Source organism: Calypte anna, chromosome 17, assembly GCF_003957555.1.
Source record: "Calypte anna isolate BGI_N300 chromosome 17, bCalAnn1_v1.p, whole genome shotgun sequence".
Taxonomy (NCBI): Eukaryota; Metazoa; Chordata; class Aves; order Apodiformes; family Trochilidae; genus Calypte; species Calypte anna.
Genome location: NC_044262.1, coordinates 4331366 through 4347980, shown reverse-complemented (window position 1 = coordinate 4347980; position 16615 = coordinate 4331366). Strand labels below are relative to the sequence as shown.

General features: G+C 59.7%; 3 protein-coding genes across 5 annotated transcripts; 1 reads left to right on the top strand and 2 right to left on the bottom strand.

Annotated features, from left to right (window-relative positions):
* Nucleotides 1-1818: 1818 nt before the first annotated feature.
* CERCAM (cerebral endothelial cell adhesion molecule) lies at nt 1819-7549 on the top strand. Its single transcript, XM_008491424.2, has 13 exons — nt 1819-2029; nt 3102-3212; nt 3399-3516; nt 3600-3734; nt 3808-4012; nt 4095-4214; nt 4366-4442; nt 4622-4728; nt 4841-4973; nt 5132-5259; nt 5336-5539; nt 6447-6683; nt 7150-7549. The coding sequence occupies exons 1-12, from the start codon at nt 1845-1847 to the stop codon at nt 6679-6681; spliced, it is 1758 nt and encodes a 585-aa protein (XP_008489646.2). The 5' UTR covers nt 1819-1844; the 3' UTR covers nt 6682-6683; nt 7150-7549.
* A 1600-nt stretch (nt 7550-9149) lies between these two features.
* Nucleotides 9150-11691, bottom strand: PTRH1 (peptidyl-tRNA hydrolase 1 homolog). 3 transcript variants are annotated; one of them, XM_030461299.1, is made up of 5 exons: nt 11637-11691; nt 10904-11123; nt 10581-10680; nt 9968-10013; nt 9150-9568 (listed from the first exon to the last, which is right to left on the bottom strand). In XM_030461299.1, the coding sequence occupies exons 1-5, from the start codon at nt 11637-11639 to the stop codon at nt 9377-9379; spliced, it is 561 nt and encodes a 186-aa protein (XP_030317159.1). In that variant the 5' UTR covers nt 11640-11691; the 3' UTR covers nt 9150-9376. The 3 variants fall into 3 exon arrangements, with proteins under 3 accessions (XP_030317159.1, XP_030317158.1, XP_030317157.1); XM_030461298.1 differs by having other exon boundaries at nt 10904-11156; nt 11637-11654; XM_030461297.1 differs by lacking the exon at nt 11637-11691 and having other exon boundaries at nt 10904-11300.
* Nucleotides 11692-12343: 652 nt separating this feature from the next.
* On the bottom strand, nt 12344-16594 carry TOR2A (torsin family 2 member A). The gene is made up of 5 exons (XM_030461496.1): nt 16351-16594; nt 15831-16096; nt 14557-14732; nt 13987-14114; nt 12344-13646 (listed from the first exon to the last, which is right to left on the bottom strand). Exons 1-5 carry the CDS (start codon nt 16592-16594, stop codon nt 13402-13404), a joined length of 1059 nt encoding a protein of 352 aa, XP_030317356.1. The 3' UTR covers nt 12344-13401.
* Between the last annotated feature and the right edge of the window lie 21 nt (nt 16595-16615).

The window sequence follows — 16615 nt, the reverse complement described above, 5'->3', positions numbered from 1 at the left end:
CCCTGTTGCAGAAGCAGCTCGCCGAGGAGGAAAGCAGAGTGGCGCCTGTGGATGCAATGGGTTTAGCAGAGACCTGGAACGAAAACACAGCTGGAAGGGGAGTGCTGGCCTCCTGAGCTGCCCAACAGCTGGAAGGCAGCAAAAACAGCTGGAACAGTTTGGGATGAGGAGCTAGAGGGGCAGGGAACATGGCAGGGTCACAGGCATCTCTTGGGTCCGGGGTCCCTGCTGGCTGGGCAGTTTCTGGGATGCTGCGCAGGCTCCGTGCCTCAGTTTCCCCATGTGTGAAGTGAGCTGGAGTCCTGAGGCCGGCCAAGTCAGGGTAGTGGTCTGGAGGGGATGCCAGGATGTGGGAACGCAGGGAGAAGGTCGCAGATGCAACGAGGGCATCAAACCCGGCTCTGACGGCCCGGGAGCTCCTGTCCGGCTCCCCTCCGAGCTCCAGTCCCGGGCTGCTCCCGGCAGTGCCGCGGTGCCGGGAGGTGGCAGCAGCGGCCGGGCCGAGGGGACGATGCCGGGGGGGGTGTGGCTGTTCCCCCGGGCCAGCCCCTGCCTGGGCTCCGCGGCCATTCCCGGCCCTTCCACCGGCTGCGGCCCCTCCTAAGCCCGGGGAGGTCCCGCGGACGGGAGCGGGGCTGCCCGCTCCCTGCCCAGCCCTCCGGGGGCGGGGGCTGAACACACTGCTGGGGTCCGGACACGGGTGGGTCTGCACACTCGTGGGTCTGGACAGGCATGGGGTTTGGGCAGGGGTGGGTCCGGGTGTGCCCAGTTCCTGGGGTTCTGCTCCCTCCCGCAGCTCCTCTGCATCCCAGGGAGCGCCCGGCCGCGCTGGCACGGAGCCTTCCCAGGAATGCTTGTCCCAGCTCGGGCTGTAAACAGAGTTTTCCACTCCTTACACCCTCCACAGGGATCCCGGGTGTTCTCAGTGTTTACCCCTCTGTATTGTTTCTTCCAGGTGCTACTGGATTGTTCACCCACCCCGGCCCTCCCGGAGATCCCCCAGGAATGGGGGACATGGGAAGCCAGCGGGATCAGTCCCACGGCCGGGCCTCTCCCCACTGGGGGGAGTGGGGTGCAGGTTTGGTCACACATGGCCCTGTCTCCTCGCCCGGTCCCCAGTGGCACCCAGGAGGGTGCCCACCCCCCCGGTGGGGTGCAGGGAGTTGCTACTCCCCGGGACGTGGCCTCTCCCCAGCCTCCCCCAGCTGAGGGCCATGGTTATGGGTCGGGTGGTTGCTTAATCAGCGGGTTTGTCCAAATTTTCCAAAGGCGGCGGGGCTGCCCGCGGCTCAGACATGTTGCAGACACTCCTAGGGGGCTGTGGAGGGTCAGCCATGGGGGGCAGCCTGGGTGGGACACGGCTTGGTGGGGTGGGCTGCCTTGGCCTGTGACGGGGAGAGCCATGAGACCCCCTAGACACGATCTATCCTCGCCACAAGCTCCTCTCCCAGCCACAATTTCCCTGGCCATGAGCCATCTGACTACAAGCCACTCGCCACAAGTTGCCCTGGCCATGAGCACACGAGCACCGCCGCCCCAAGGCCATAGGTCCCCCTGGGCCACTTGCCCACCCATCCACTTCCCACCACCCACGGCGGGGAACCCGACCCCGAGCTATCGGGGGGCACATGGGGATGCCCCAGAGCATCCTCGGAGAGGGGGTACCCAGCACACCCCCGGCAGGGGGCTGTCCGGGGCTTTTTACCGATACCGGGCTTTATTTAAAGAAACTCAACCCACACCCGCCCCCGGGGCTCGCAGCGGGGCCGGGCCGGGCCGGGGGCGGGGGGTACGCTGAGCACGGTGGGTCTCAGCCCGCCCCTTCCCCGCCCGCTGCCGCCGCCATGGGCGCCGCGGGACCGCTGTGTGCCCTGCTCCTGCTGCTGGGCACCGGTACCAGCACCGGCACCGGGCCAGCCCCCCCCACTGTGGTGCTCGCCCTCCTGGCCCGTAACGCTCAGCACTCTTTGCCGCACTGCCTGGGAGCCCTGGAGCGCATGGACTACCCCACGGGGAGCATCGCCCTATGGTGAGGGAGAGAAGACCCCCCAGGGGGAACTGGGACCCCCAGGGAGAACTGGGACCTCCGGGGGAGCCAGGAGCCGGGGAGGAAGCGGGACCCTGGGGTGCGGGGAGTAGCAGGGGCCCGGGGGAAGGAGAGAGCTGTAGGGGAATGGGGACCCCCGGGGGGAGTCGCAGTGCTGGGGGTCACAGGGACCCCGGGGGTGAAGGGGGGCTCCTGGGGATTGAGATGTCGGGGGGTACTGGGGGAGGACTGAGAAGACTGCAGACACGGGTGGTCCTGGAGTAACGGGGGCCTGGGTGGGGAGAACAGAGGTTCTGGGAAATGGGGACCCAGGGGCCCCCTGGAGGAGCAGGGACCCCTGGCAGTAACAGCCCCCTCAACTGCAAAGGGTGAGGGGTGGCTCTACCGAAAGTTTGGGACACCACAGGGACCCTGGAGGGGGTGAGTGCTGCCCCATAGTGAAGAGCAGGATGCCCCCACCTCTCTGCTGCCTGGGCTTGGGGGCACTCTGCATCACTCTGCCTTTTCCCTCCCTGCAGGGCTTGGCCCTGCCTCTCCCCCGACCCCCCTCCTTCCCCAGAGACACCCCCAAACCCCCTTTTACCGTGGTGGGGGGGTTGTCTGGGAGGGGACCCGCTGTGCCTCTTCTTCCTCACTTCTTTGCTGCTTCTTGCCTCAGCTGTGCATGGCAGGGGAAAGTTTGAGGAGGGGGATTTTTACTTCTGGGGGCCTTTACCCCTGGCTGCCAGAGCCCTGGGGTGCAGTGGGCTGCAGGGGTGGGGCGATGAAGCTGCTGCTCATAGCAGGGATGGGGAGAGCACAGCTGGGGCTGACAGGGGGCTGTGGGGATGGGGGTATGACAGCTGTGGGACAGCTGTGGTGGCACTGGGGGAGGAATGACCCGTTCTGTTCCTGCTCCTGCCAGCTCAGGCGCCGCTCCCTCAAATTACAGGATTTGTTCCCAAGGGAGTCAGTCACTGGCTCAGCCTCTCAGCCCCAGGAGTGTTTAATGTGGGGAGGGGGCTGTCGCTATCCCTTGTGAGGGACCCTGGAGGTTGATGTCCCCTCACCTCAGGTGTGCGACAGATCATAACCTGGACAACACGACGGCGATGCTGCAGGAGTGGCTGGGAGCAGTGGGCAAGGACTACCACTCGGTGTCCTGGAAGGTGCAGGAGGAGCCCAGGTGAGGCTGGGGGGTGGGCATGGGCTGTGAGGGACTCCCAGAGCAGCACCCGGCTCTCCGTCCAGGGACACTGTGAGGAGGAGCTGGTGGGCAGGCAGTGCTGGGCTGACTCAGCCGTCCGGCACGCATGCACTGAGTTTGTGCGTTCCCAGGGAGTGGGATTAACCCCTGCCTACCCCTGCACAGCTCCTACCCTGATGAGCTGGGACCCAAACACTGGAGTGACAAACGCTACGAAAACCTGATGAGGCTGAAGCAGGAGGCTCTCACCTATGCCCGGGAGCAGCAGGCAGACTACATCCTGGTAAGGGACATAGGACAATGGTGGGGTGGGGGCTGAGGTGGGCTTCCCTGCACCTCCAGGACCTGTATTGTTCCCCCCCCTAGTTCATGGACACTGACAGCATCCTAACCAACAACCAGACCCTCAAGTTTCTCATGGCACAGAACAAGTCAGTGGTGGCTCCCATGCTGGACTCACAGACATTCTACTCCAACTTCTGGTGCGGCATCACACCCCAGGTACATCCCTGGAGAGCCCTGGGGAAGGGAACTCCCCCTCCATGGCAGGAGGCATGACACTGGTGTGCTGCAGGGCTTCTACCGCCGGACAGCTGACTACTTCCCCACCAAGAACAGGCAGCGGGTGGGCTGCTTCTCTGTCCCCATGGTCTACGCCACCTTCCTCATTGACCTGCGGAAGGAGGAGACGTCACGGTTGGCTTTCTACCCACCACATCCCAACTACACCTGGGCCTTTGATGATATCATTGTCTTTGCCTACTCCTGCCAGGCAGCTGGTGAGGATGATGGGGGGATGAAGGGGAGGGTGGCAAAGGGTTTATGGGTGGGGCTGTGGTGCTCACTCATCCCCTCTGGAAGGTGCGGATGTCCACGTCTGCAACCAGCAGCGTTTTGGCTACATCAACGTCCCCGTGAAAGCCCACCAGACCCTGGAGGATGAATGTGCCAACTTTGTGCATCTGACACTGGAGGCCATGGGTGAGCATTCATGGGTGGCGGGGTCCCAGAGGTGTCCCCTGCGCCAGGGGTGACAGGAACCCCATGCTGGTCACCAGGGCAGGGCTGTTGTCCCTGGTTCCTGGTCAAGGGAGCCTGGCCTCCACCAAAGTGGTATCTTCTCCCCCTGCAGTGGATGGGCCCCCCATGCAGCGCTCCAGGCACATTTCCCTCCTCCCGAAGCCTCTCACAAAAATGGGCTTTGATGAAGTAAGTGCCACTGGGCCCCCTGTGTCCCCCTGTCCCTCCCTCGGGTTGCATCCATCTGTGGCAAAGTCCACCACAGGCTTTGTCCAAACCCCATGTCCCCCATCCTGTGGTGGCAGGGCAGGCTGTGTCCCCCCTGTGACAACATGCCCCCTTGGAGGGGCTCTCCCCTTCCTCCTCAGATCTTCCTCATCAACCTGGTGCGGAGGCCGGACCGGCGCTGGCGGATGCTGTTATCCCTGCAGGAGCTGGGAATCGCCCCACGGGTGGTGGATGCTGTGGATGGGAGGTGACCATGGGGAGAACGTTGTCCCTGCTCTGCTGGCCCTCTGGTGTCACGCTGGGGAGGGATGGGAGGTACTGGGGAGGACACCTCTGTGATGAAGCCTCTCACCTTGCAGCACCCTCAACAGCAGTGACATCAAGGTGCTGGGGGTAGACCTGCTCCCTGGGTACTACGACCCCTTCTCCGGCCGCACACTCACCAAGGGTGAGGTTGGCTGCTTCCTCAGCCACTACAACATCTGGAAGGAGGTACGGGGTTTGTGGGGTGCCTCAGAACCACCATCATGGGGCAGGAACCCCATGAGCATCACTAGGTCCCTGGAGGACCTGGGTTAGGGGGATGAGTGGACCTAGTACGGCCCAGTGTGGTGCTGGGATGGATTTTCACCTCTGCCCCCTCCCTGCAGATCGTGTCCCGGGGGCTGGAGAGGTCGGTGGTCTTTGAGGACGACGTGCGGTTCGAGGCCGCCTTCCCTGCACGGCTGCAGCAATTGATGGAGGAGCTGGAGGGGGCACAGCAGGACTGGGACCTCATGTAGGTGCTGGGGCCAGGGGGATGCGGGCTGGGGGTCCCCGAGACCGGCTCTCCCAGCTCACCAGCTGTCCCACAGTTACCTGGGGAGGAAGCAGGTGAACGTGGAGGACGAGGCACCCGTGGAGGGCGTGCGGAACCTGGTGGTGGCCGGGTACTCCTACTGGACCCTGGCCTACACCATCTCCTACCGTGGGGCACAGAAGCTGCTGGCTGCCAAGCCCCTCTCCAAAATGCTGCCAGTGGATGAATTCCTGCCCATCATGTACGACAAACACCCCAAGTAAGGAGCAAGGGGTGCAGGAGGGGTGCTGGGGGGCAGCATGGCCGTGACAGTGATGGAACATGTGTTTCTGCACCGCCGTCACCATCCCACCCCGTTCCTCCCCCCATCCCTTGGCATTACTCCTGCTGGAGGAAAACATCTGTAGCATGAGCTCATTCCCCCCCCCCCCAGCTGCTGCCTGGCCGCCGGCTGATGGAATATGGTCCTTTGCCAGGGCAGGGTGGGGGAAGAGTGCTGGGGATGGAGCTGGGGCTCAGTGCTGGCCCCACATGGGGGTCTTGGTCCCATGGTGAAAGAGGAGGAGCCCTCTGTACCTGCACGGAAGCCCAACTGTGGTTCTGGGTCTCAGCCCCATCTTGGAACATGTCCTTGCCCCTTTTCCTGGGTGGGGGTCAGTGGTGAGGCTGTGTCTGGGGGGGGCAGCTTAGGGGGTTGGTGAGCACCAGTGTCCATGTGTCCTGGAGGAGGAGGGGTGGGAAAACCAGCCAGCAGGACGGTGGAACACGAGGATTAGGAGTGTAAAAGGGAGGCTGGAGGTGGACGGAGGGGCGGATTAGTGTTCTGGATGTGGACCAGGAGCAGCTGGGAGCCCCAGGCTGGCTGGGATAACAGCACCAGACAGCCCTGGCCCAGGGCCAGGCCAGCAGGGATGCTGTGCTGGAGACTCCCTTGTACCACAGCAGCTGATGGGTCCTGTTCCCTCTGCAGTCTCCCCACAGCCCCTCCCCAGCCCAGGCAGCGGCAGGACAGGACACCCCCAAACTTGGTTGACTTCCCAGACCCCCTCCCCAGTATCCCCTGTCCCTCCCCAGGTGGTCAGCACAGCTTTCCCAGCCTTTTTTTTCTCTCCTGACCATGCTCTATAAACCAACTTCTCCTCTCGGGTCCACTCCCCTTTCCCCAGTGAGAACTACAAGCAGCACTTTGCTCCCCGGGACTTGCTGGTGTTTTCAGCTCATCCCCTCCTGGTTTACCCCACCCACTATGCTGGGGACAGCAACTGGCTGAGTGACACTGAGACCTCCACCATCTGGGATGACGATGCCAAGAAGACCGACTGGGCTGGCTCACAGAAGACCCTGAGGGACACACGGGGCAGCACCGGCCACCTCCACTCTGCTGCCCGTGACGAGCTCTGAGGGTGAGCAAAGCCATGGGACCTGCCTGCCTGGGGACAGGGACAGAGTGGCTGGGGAGCATCTCCCCAGGAGCACTGCCTTCAGATGCATCCTGGCCACCTGGTTTCTTTTGGAAGGGACAACGCTCCTTCCCCTCCTGCCAAAGTCACCCAAGCTTGGAGAGAGCTGTGGGAGCATCTCGTGGGGGAATGCCTCATCCCAGAGCTGCCTGCTGCCCCCAGAGCTGAGTCTCCTTGGGGACATGGGGTGGCTGTGGAATGGGCGAGCACCAGCACTGGGGTCTGAGGCAGCAGCAGGAGGGTTAACGCCAGGTCAGACTTTCCCTGTCTGAGGTTGCTTGTGCTGGCAGCAGAACCTCCCTGGGAGCAGCCAGACATGGGGAGGCTGGAAAACAACCTCTGCTGCAGGCATGAATGCATCATCACTGCTCCTGCCAGGACTGCTCACGTTTGCATCCTTCCCTCCTAGGGACAAGGGATTGTGACCCCATTGGGAGCACCGTGGGACAGTGGCCTGATCCAGACACGCAGCCATCCTGGACAGATCCCACAGGGTCCTTTGAATCTGCACATGGCCAATACATCCAAGGCAGGATTTGAGCCCAGGGCTCCTGGAGAGCCCTTACCCTGCCTGGCAGAGAGACTGGGGGAGCACTCTGCTGTGTCTGCTGAGGACACATCTCTAGGACCACCCAGAGTGATGCCAACTCTGCTGTCTCCTACCAGCGTGGACTTTGGGAGTTTCTTCAGGCTTGGGGCTGGTTTCTGTGGTGGCACATGTGGCCTCCTGCCACCGACTGGGCTTGTCTCTTGCCTGTGCCATGTCCAGGCTGAAGCCCAGGGAGGATTAAAGCAGACTGTGTGTGAGCTGACATGCTGGTGGCATGCAGTGTCCCCTGCTGAAGTCACCTTGGAGCTGCAGTGATGAGGGTTTGGCAGTTCTCTCAACTGGGAATTACTTTGGGAATGAGCTCTATAACGGGGAAAGGGAGGGAGGAAAGGGGGGTGGGAGAGAGATGGAGAAAGGGAGAGAGGGAGACTCTTCTTTGGGGTCTGGGGGTGAAAAGGTGGGTGACATTTCCATGGAGCTCAGCTGTCCCCTGGGAATGCTGATGGAAAAGATTTCCCTCACTGGCACTGGTGTCCTTAGCAAAAGGTTTGGCCTTGAGACTGAAAACCTGACACTGAGGTTTGTCAAAAACCTTGAGCACTGAGTTGTGCATCTGAGTCCTGCTGAGCCCCGGCATCTGTCACCTTTGTGGCCAGCTCTGGGGGAGGGTGTTTGCTTTCCAAGAGCCTGGGCTTGTTTGGTGCTAAACTTCAACTCCTCAGCGGGGTGATATTTGGTTGAAAACCGAGGGTTTTCTGGAGTGAAGGAGCAATTCCCTTATAAACACAGGAGCTGGTCTTTCTCTGGGTGAGCTCCCTGCCAGGTCCTGGAGCTGCTGCCTCTCCACTCACCTGGCAGCTGGCTGCCCTTCTTGGTCAGCTGCTGGGATCTGCCCCAGGGTCCTGCCTTCAGCTGTGGTTTGGGGGGACTGCACCCCTCTGCTCCCCACAGCCTGTTGAAGGAGATGTAGTTATGGGTGAAAGCCTCAACATCGCACAGCAGGATGTCCAAAACCATCAAGTGCTCCAAGAGAGCATCGTTTGGGCCCAGGACCTCCTGAAGGAGAACAGTCAGCTCCAGATCAGCTGAGACCTAAAGATCCAAATGGATCTGGGGGGGAGAGGGGGAAAGGGAGGAGGAGATGGCAAAGTGCATGGTCTGCACCTCCTGGGTCCCAGCCAGTGCAGACGTGGGAGATGATGCAGGGTGAAAAGGTGATGGCATGCTGGGGGTACCTCTGCTCCTCTGCCTGTCCCCGGGTCACAGGCAGCCTCAAAGCTACAGGAGGAGCTCAGGAGCTGGGGACTGAGTGGAGGAAGGTCTGGCGCCAGCTGGACCAGAGGAAGGAAGCAGCAGCAGTGCTGCGGTACACGACCCAGCAAGGGTCCTGGTGCTTGTTCCAGAGCCTGTGGGAATGTTGGGGAGTGAGGAGCTGCCCTTGGGGGTTATTTGTGCAACCTTGCCTGCAGGATGTATGGCAGCACCCAGGGCTTTGGGATGCTACAGTGGTGGGGACACCCTGTTTATCTCCACTGTGAGACCTGTAATGGGGCTGTGAGGAGGAGCCAGACCTCCTCCAGCTGTTGGAATCTTCAGGGTTTTGGCTTCAGTCCCCCTCACTCAAAAGCTCTGAGCCCAGCCCTGGCACTTGCAGCTCAGTGGGTGCAGCCCTGGTGTGTGGTTGAGCTACAGACTCCAGACAACTCGTGCTTGCCAGTTTCCCAACAAAGCTGAAGTGGTTTGGGGCCTTGTGGAAGTCGTTGCCCTCACTCACTGGAAATTTCCTGGGCAGAACAGGGATGGGAACACGGATTGAGGGGCGGTTCAGCGAGCGGCACAGAGAAGAGCAGAGCCAGGGGGGAGGTTTATTTCATTTATTTCATTTCTGTGCCAAACTGCCACATGAAGCCACTGAAGGTGCTGAGTGGGACAGGAGCTTCCCAGATCAGTGGATAGTCCTGGGGCTGCCCCAGAGCCTGGGAAGGCTGCTGGGCAGGGCCAATTCTGCTCTACACCACGGGTCACCCTGGAGCATCCCCAGTGCCCCATCCGTGTCCATCAGTCATGCAGGTCCCTGGGGTCAGTGTCAGCCCCTGTCCCCCAGCTCCCCCACGGGTGCTCTCCTCTGCAGGATGTGATCCAGCAGGAACGTCACTGCCTGAGCCAGGACCTGCTCCAGCCTCTCCTGCTCCTCGGTGCTGAATGGAGCCAGGACATAGCTGGACACTGTCACATCACCCTCCGGCCGCCCAATGCCAACCCTGAGCCGGGTCATCTCCTGTGGAAGAAGAGACAGAGCTGCAGGAGCTGCTCCTGAAGGGCCTGGCTGAGATGGTGCTGGGGTGAGGGGACAGCACTGCGAGTGGAGCTGAGCCCTCATGTTTTCCAGGTGGTTTCCAGTGCTTGCTCCAAGAAACATGATTTTGGAAGAGGATTTTGCTGGGCTGTGCTGAGATCCAGGGCTCCTGCCAGGCCTGGCAGAGCTGCTGGAGCTAATTGTTTCCATGTCCTCAGCAGCGCCAAACTGACATCAGCTCTTGGGTAAACAGAGGAACGAGAGGGGAAGGAGAAAAGGGGGGAGAGAAAAGGGAGCAGGGGCTTGTCTGAGGGGAGTCAGAGACAAGCCAAGCATTGAGGTGGGCGCAGGACTGATCCCCTTCCACTGAGGCCCACTCACGTCAGAGTGCAGAGCACTGATGCAGGATCGGACCCCGTTGTGTCCCCTTGGGAGAGAAGGAGAAAATCCACTGTTAGTCTGTAAGGGCCCCCACCATGGCATGATCTTAGGGTCCCTCACTGCAGGGACTTTGGGATGTGGAGCCCAGCCCCTACACCCTGACTTTGCAGGCACATCCAGCCCCTGGGGCTGGGAGCAATGAGGGGAGCAGGGCTGGGGCAGCACATTCTGTGTGTCTCAGCTCTCACTGCAGCTGGTATGTGTGTGACCAAGTGCTGTGATCCAGCACTATCCCTGCCCCATCCCACAGTGGAAGATTTCCTAGCTTTAATGTCTCAAGTCTGACCCAGGAGCTGGCGCTGGGGCAGGCAGAGTGCTATAAAAAGCCCATGTGGTGAGGCTGATGGGCTGGATCCAGCCCACAACTACTTCCAGGAGTCTCCCTGCCCTTCCTGCCCAAACAGCCTGCTGTCACCTCTGCAATTGGGACCAGGCAAAGTGCTGAAAACATTGCCAAGCTGGTGGTATGGAGCCAGGACCAGTCCAGGTGCCTGTAAGGACATGGCAACCTTGAACCAGCTCATACAACCAGAGAGCTGGGGTCACCCCATACCTTGCACTTCCACCTTTCTTGATTGCCACCTTGCCAAGGGCCTTGTCCAGGTCATCGTGAACCAGATAAATGTCTTCTGGGTGGAGATTGTAGATCTCAGCTTTGGGAAGAGAAATACAACACAAGAAATGAGGTGGAAACAAACACCCCAGGCCCTGACTATGCTGAGCAGGGCTAAAGGGACCTGTGCTGGGCAGGGAGGGACAGCGGGGCGGTCACAGGGCCTGGGGTTACAGCAGGGATGTCACAGGGCAGGGTGGCACAGTAGGGCTGTCACAGGGTGTGGGGGCAGAGCAGGCTTTGGGGGTGACAGATCCCCTCACCAGCACTGGCGACGCTGAGCCCGTTCAGGTTCATGAGCCTCCTCGGCTTGAGCAGCAGCAGCTCCAGGCCCTGGGCTGTGGCCATGGTGACATCAGCACAGCATCGTTTGTCCGCTCGCCAGCCCTCGGCCACTGCCAGCTGCCGGGCCAGCCGGTCCAGCACCGCCATGCCCACGCTGTGACGGGTCCCACGCAGCCCGTAGTTGCCCAGCCCGGCCACCTGCCCGCCAGGTGTCAACAGAGCTCTGCAGGGCTGCCATGAGGGCCCTGGATCTTCCACCATGCTGAGACCCCCCTCCCCAGCACCCCTCAGGCCTGCTCCTCACAGACCTGATCCCCCCCAGCTGGATGGGTTCCCTCAGTGCCCCATAGCCTGGATCTCTCTGATGCTGCTCCTCACACCCTCAGCCCTGAGCTCCCTGATGCTCCCCGTAACAGCCTTGCTCCCCCCAGCTCCTCTCCCCTCAGTCCCTCTCCCCCAACCCTTCTCTCCCCATTCCCTCTCTCCTCAGTCCCTTTCCTCCCTTTCCCTCTCCCCTTATCCCGTCTCCCCTCAGCCCCACTCCCCTCATCCCTTCTCTTCCCTCTCCCCATTCCCTCTCCTCCCGCCCCCTCTCCCCTCAGTCCCTCTCCCCCCATCCCCTCTCCCCCCATCCTCTCTCTCCCCATCCCTTACCCCCTCATTCCCTCTCCCCTCAGTCCCCCCTCCCCCCAGCTCCCACTCCGTCCCCACCATCACGCGTGGCCCCGCCCCGATGACGAGCGTTCGCGCGCGCCCCGCCAGCCCCGCCGCCAGCATCGCCCCGCCCGCTCCCCGCTGCCACTGACGTCACAGCCGCGCGCCGCCAGCCTCCCCGGTGCCGCCCCCGCCTCGCTCCCGCCGCCATTTTGCTTACGGGCAGCGCCGCCATCTTGCTTGAGGGCAGCGGGGCGGGGCCGGGGCGGGGCTGTGCCCAACGCTGCGGTTAAATCCCGCGGTTCGGCCGGACCCGCTCCACGACACCAACCGGGCCGGCACAACTGTGGCAGCACGGGACTGCACCGCCGAGAGCAGCTCTGGAGTTTCCGGGACCTCGAGCGGCATGGAGGCCGGGGGCTGTTCGGCGGAGCGGGGCTGGGGAACGGCCCGGGCAGGTGGGGCAGAAGCAGGTGGAGGAAGAGTGAGCTGGGGCAGGAAGAGCTCTGAGTCCTGCTGGACCTGGGCTGGCTCCTCTGCAGAGAACCTCTGGTCCGGCTGCTCTGGTTTTGCCTCCTTCCCAGGGAGAAGCTGCTGTCCCGGTTGCCGTTATCCCCCGGGGAGCACCATCCCTGTATCCCTCAAGTCCCATCGCGTTCAGATCCTGGGATCCGTGCTGTTCCCATGCAACTGCGAACCTCCCAAGCCCACCCGCACTAGCTGCAGTCAGGAAACTCCAAGCAAAAAGGACCCAACTTTACTTCATAAAAGATTTAATTAAAAATTAGAAACGCATAATGTTTTTAGAAGAGGCAGAATTTGGGGGTTGTGAGCCAGCTCCTGAGCAGTTTGTTCCTAGAGAACAGTTCTGATTCCTCTGACCCATTCTCCCCTAACTGGCTGCACAGATGAGATTAAAACCTGGGCTCTGCACCCCATGCCCAGCAGTGTGGAGCACTCATCTTCTCTAAGTTGTCCCCAGGTCCCCTGTTGTTAAGTGACACTCCCCAGAAGCAGAACGGGTGATGGCCCAGCCACAGCCTGCAAGCTCTGACCAGCAGAAGGAAGTACAAGAGGCTCAAGAGCTCATAGCACCAACTCTCATCCTGCAGTGGAAACCATCACTGAGTAAAAAGGAATTTTCAAAACCATCAGTGAGCAGCACCACTGTCTCCCCTGGAGGTAGGACTGACATTTTTCATAGCTGGGAAAAGAAGTAAAGTATGGTTGTTTGTGGGGTTTTTTGTTTGTTTTGTTGGTTTGCTGTGGGGAAATCCTTTGGGGAAAGATGGAAACAGGGGTGTGGTAGGAAGGGATAGGCTCTTGGCAAGTTGGGTGTTGCCATTTCCCACATTAAGCCCATGCTTGTGGATGGTGAAGTTGGTCCCTACCAGCACCTGTTCACAGTATAAGGAAGCTGGGAAGATGTTGGCTCAAAAAACACCTTGAAAAAGAAACTGCTGCCACACTGAGGGTGTTCACAGGCTGGTGCTGCAAGAGTCAGCACCAGCACTGTCACATTGTACCCAGGAGCTGAGGCACAGAGTTCCTTAAAATCGTTTTAAAAAACCCTGATGTCCTGGGTGGTGTGCTGGGCTGGCCATGACCACCCTCACCTGGCCCAGGGCACATCAGTAAAGTGCTTTAAATCACATCGTTTGCACTTGGTCCTGCTGCTGCATCCTTGGGGCTGGAGAGAGGAGCTCAGGAGGAGAGTGCATGTTCTGCTGGGAGGGAACAGACAGCTCCCACAGCTCATCCCACCAGCCCTTACAGCTCCCTCTGTGTCCCCTATGGATCTGAGTGAGGCCATTGCTGTTGGCTACAAGAAAAAACTGATCCGAGAGGCCACTGTTTTGCAGCCCGTTGATGAGAATATCTTCTCTTCTTCTGGGAAGTAGAGGATGCTGTCAGCCACCTCCTGGACAACACCTGGACGCACTTCCAGGCCTTGCTGGATGAGTTCACTGGTAACACACTGCTTTACATGGTGGTGTTTCAGTGGGAGGAAAGGCACAACAATGTCAATGAGATGTTCATTAATTATCCCAGATTGCCAGAATCCACCTGCAAAAGAAAATGGAGAGACAGGTTTTACCTTCAGAGAGTCTTTGGAGCCCCTGGAATTCAAAGAGCTGTTCTGTGTGAAGCCAAAATACTTGGTTGAAGACAGATCTACTCCAATTTTATCCAAGGAGAGAGCTGTACCCATCAGGTGTCACCCGACCTTGGAAACCCAAGCTATTCCTTCCCTTCACCAGGAAACCTGGAGGGGATGGCAGTTCCCCCCTGGTCCCTTTCTGTCTGCCTGGGAGGTGACAGGCGATGTGGGTGGCTGCCTGGCTCCCTCTGCCGGGCTCGAAGACAGGAAGGACTCTGCAGGAAGGGCTTTGCTCCACCGACTCACTCTGAGGGTTTTCAAACACGGCTCTGGAGATGGCTGGCTCCAGGTCCTGAAGGCTGATCTCCTCACGGTCCCTGCGGGCACGCCAGAGATCCAGGGTCATCTCGTTGATCAGCTCCCCTCCTGCGTTGCTGCACAAGAACGGGGTCATTATTTGAAATGTATCCAGGAAAACTGTATTGCAGTAGATGTGGCACCTGACACCCTCCAGCCTCCATGACTGCAAGCCAGGATCTCCCAGCCTTGCCTAAAACGACTCCAGTACCAGCAGACAAACAAAAGGGACAGAAAGGGTTTTTTTGGATGCTTTAGGCTGTCTGTTCACAGTGAAATGTGTCTCTTGGTATCTACAGGGGCTCAAGGCTTGGAAAAGGAAAAGCAGAACGAGTGTGTCCTCTGCAGTGGGTATGACCTCTGCTCAAATGAGAAGGTGTGTGCTGGGAGACAGACTCCTGCTTTAGTGGGAGATTTGGACTCATGATAGAGGTTCCAACTCTGATAATTCTGTGATTCCAACAATAATCCTCTGATTCTGTCTGAGGCCCCATGATGACACCGAGGGGCCTCTCTTACCTGATGAAGATGAAGATGGCTTTGCGGTAGTTGGTCCCGTACACAACCCAGGAGGGTCCCAGGAAGGGAATGATCACATCAATCAGGCCTGGGTGCATCTTGTCCATCTCATCAAAGAGAAAGGCTGACCGCCCACAGTTTGTCAGGTTCCCTTGGATCCAGCTCTTCAGGCTTTCCTAGAACAACACCCACCAAGCTGTAAGGCAGTGAGATACTGAGGGAGGCTCCAGCTAACCCAGAGCAAGAGCTGAGGGTGGAGCTCAAGAGGAGCTGCAGATGCTGAAAGCAGCTTGTGCCTGAGCAGCAACACCTACTTGGAGGAGAACAGCCAGTTCTGGTTTCACACAGTGGCTGCTGCAGGCTTTATTAGCCCGTTGCAGGTCTTTTATTACAGATTTGAAGAAGGTGGCAGCAAACAAAAACTGGGGATTCAGACTCCTACAGTTCCCCATGTTCTTCTCTTTCACTCTGTATCTACCCCAGCTACTGAGTGCATTTTGCCAGCTCCTGCCCCAGTGCAAAACCACGTGTCTGCTGACCCAGAACAGCTCTGGCTCTGGCTGAAGTTGCTTCAGTGGAGGTGTCAACCCACAGAAAACCACTCACATTTCCTGGGGGGGAAGTAAAACTCTTGATTGAAGTACTTCACCCATAATAGGTTTTACCTTCCTGACACTATTTCTTCTAAGGACACAATACAACAAATAACTTCTCCAAACACCCAGAAAGCAAACATCTGGGTGCACCAGTTCCCTGCTCTGCTGAGGATTTGGCAACTAACCTTCATGTTTTGATTTCTTCCCTTTCTCAGCTTTAAGAGACAGAGTGGCACGGTTAAGTGTCTAGAGCTGCTGTTCAGGAGCTGCTTGGTTTGTGAGGAGGGGATTACAAGTCTAGTGATATGCAGGTTCTCACAGCCATCAAGCTGTTTGGAAAGCAACGGGAGAATTTTAGTGCCTTTCATCTAAGCAGAGCACTTTTGTCTGCGTGTTCAAAGGGTTGTGTAAATATTTAAGGAACAAGAACATGAGGACTGCTGTGGGGAAGACGAAAGCGATAACTGAGTGCCAGAGGACACCACGGTTACTACTGGATCCTTCAGCCAGAGTGTGGAGCCACTCACTCAGCTGTGCTTGTCTGAGGCTAAAACAAAGAGCTGTTATTCCTTCTGCACTTCAGAAAACTGCCTGAATGAATATTTAGAGAGGATCAAGAGGGACAGAACTAAAAAAACCCTCCAGTCAAGTAGTACTGTGCAGAGAGGTGTCCCTTACCTTGTACTGCTCTATCTGCTCAGCATGGGGGAAGTGCACGATGGGAGAGAACTGGTGAACGTAGGGGCTCCGGAGGCCACCCTGGAAGAGGTAGTGGACGAGCATGGAGCTCACGTAGGTTTTGCCTGTTCCAGTTGAGCCCTGGAAGGACATCACGAGTGGTTTCACAGGATTCCGGTTCTCCAGGAACTCCCTCACTCCCTTCATCACCTGCTGCCTCACCAGGGGCTGCCCCACCAGGTTCACCGCTAAGTCGAACTCCAAACCTGAAGCAAAGTCAAACCAAGACTTAGGAAATGCCGCTTGGGCTGACTCCGGTGTGACACCGGGCTGACATCCCTGAGCTGCTCCCTCGGGCCCTGCCGCCAGCCGTGCCCCGCTCCAGGGACAGCCCCGGGAAAGGTCTCCTGGAGGCACTGCCGGGATCCCTTTGCCTGCCCCCTCCCTGTTCCCGCACTCCCCCCGCCTCAAAGGCTCCCCGCATCCCCGCGCCTCAGGGGTGTCCCCTCTCCCCGCTGACCGCGCAGGTCGGGCCCGAAGCCGCACTCGCAGTCCCCCGAGAAGCTGCAGCGCAGCGCCCGCAGGTCCCAGGTGGCGGCGGGGCGGGCGGCAGCCGCCATCAGCACCGTCAGGGCCAGGACCGGGGCCGCCGCTGCGGGGCCCATGGCGGCCACCGCTCCCGCACCGCCCGCACTACAGCTCCCGGCGTGCCCCGCGCGGGGCGGGGACACCGAGGGGGCGTGGTCAGATGACGCAGAGGTCATTACCCCACAGGGGGCGTGGTC

Excerpts from the sequence above, each read along its gene's own strand:
- PTRH1 (XM_030461297.1), bottom strand. The coding sequence starts at position 11,186 with ATGGTGGAAGATCCAGGGCCCTCATGGCAGCCCTGCAGAGCTCTGTTG. Across the intron at positions 10,681-10,903 it reads GCTCAGCGTCGCCAGTGCTG|CTGAGATCTACAATCTCCAC; the intron begins GTGAGGGGATCT and ends CTCTTCCCAAAG. Across the intron at positions 10,014-10,580 it reads AAGAAAGGTGGAAGTGCAAG|GGGACACAACGGGGTCCGAT; the intron begins GTATGGGGTGAC and ends TTCTCTCCCAAG.
- CERCAM (XM_008491424.2), top strand. The coding sequence starts at position 1,845 with ATGGGCGCCGCGGGACCGCTGTGTGCCCTGCTCCTGCTGCTGGGCACC. Across the intron at positions 3,213-3,398 it reads AAGGTGCAGGAGGAGCCCAG|CTCCTACCCTGATGAGCTGG; the intron begins GTGAGGCTGGGG and ends ACCCCTGCACAG. Across the intron at positions 4,974-5,131 it reads ACTACAACATCTGGAAGGAG|ATCGTGTCCCGGGGGCTGGA; the intron begins GTACGGGGTTTG and ends CCCTCCCTGCAG.
- TOR2A (XM_030461496.1), bottom strand. The coding sequence starts at position 16,594 with ATGACCTCTGCGTCATCTGACCACGCCCCCTCGGTGTCCCCGCCCCGC. Across the intron at positions 14,733-15,830 it reads AGCAGATAGAGCAGTACAAG|GAAAGCCTGAAGAGCTGGAT; the intron begins GTAAGGGACACC and ends GTGTTGTTCTAG. Across the intron at positions 13,647-13,986 it reads CGTGTTTGAAAACCCTCAGA|GTGGATTCTGGCAATCTGGG; the intron begins GTGAGTCGGTGG and ends TTTCTTTTGCAG.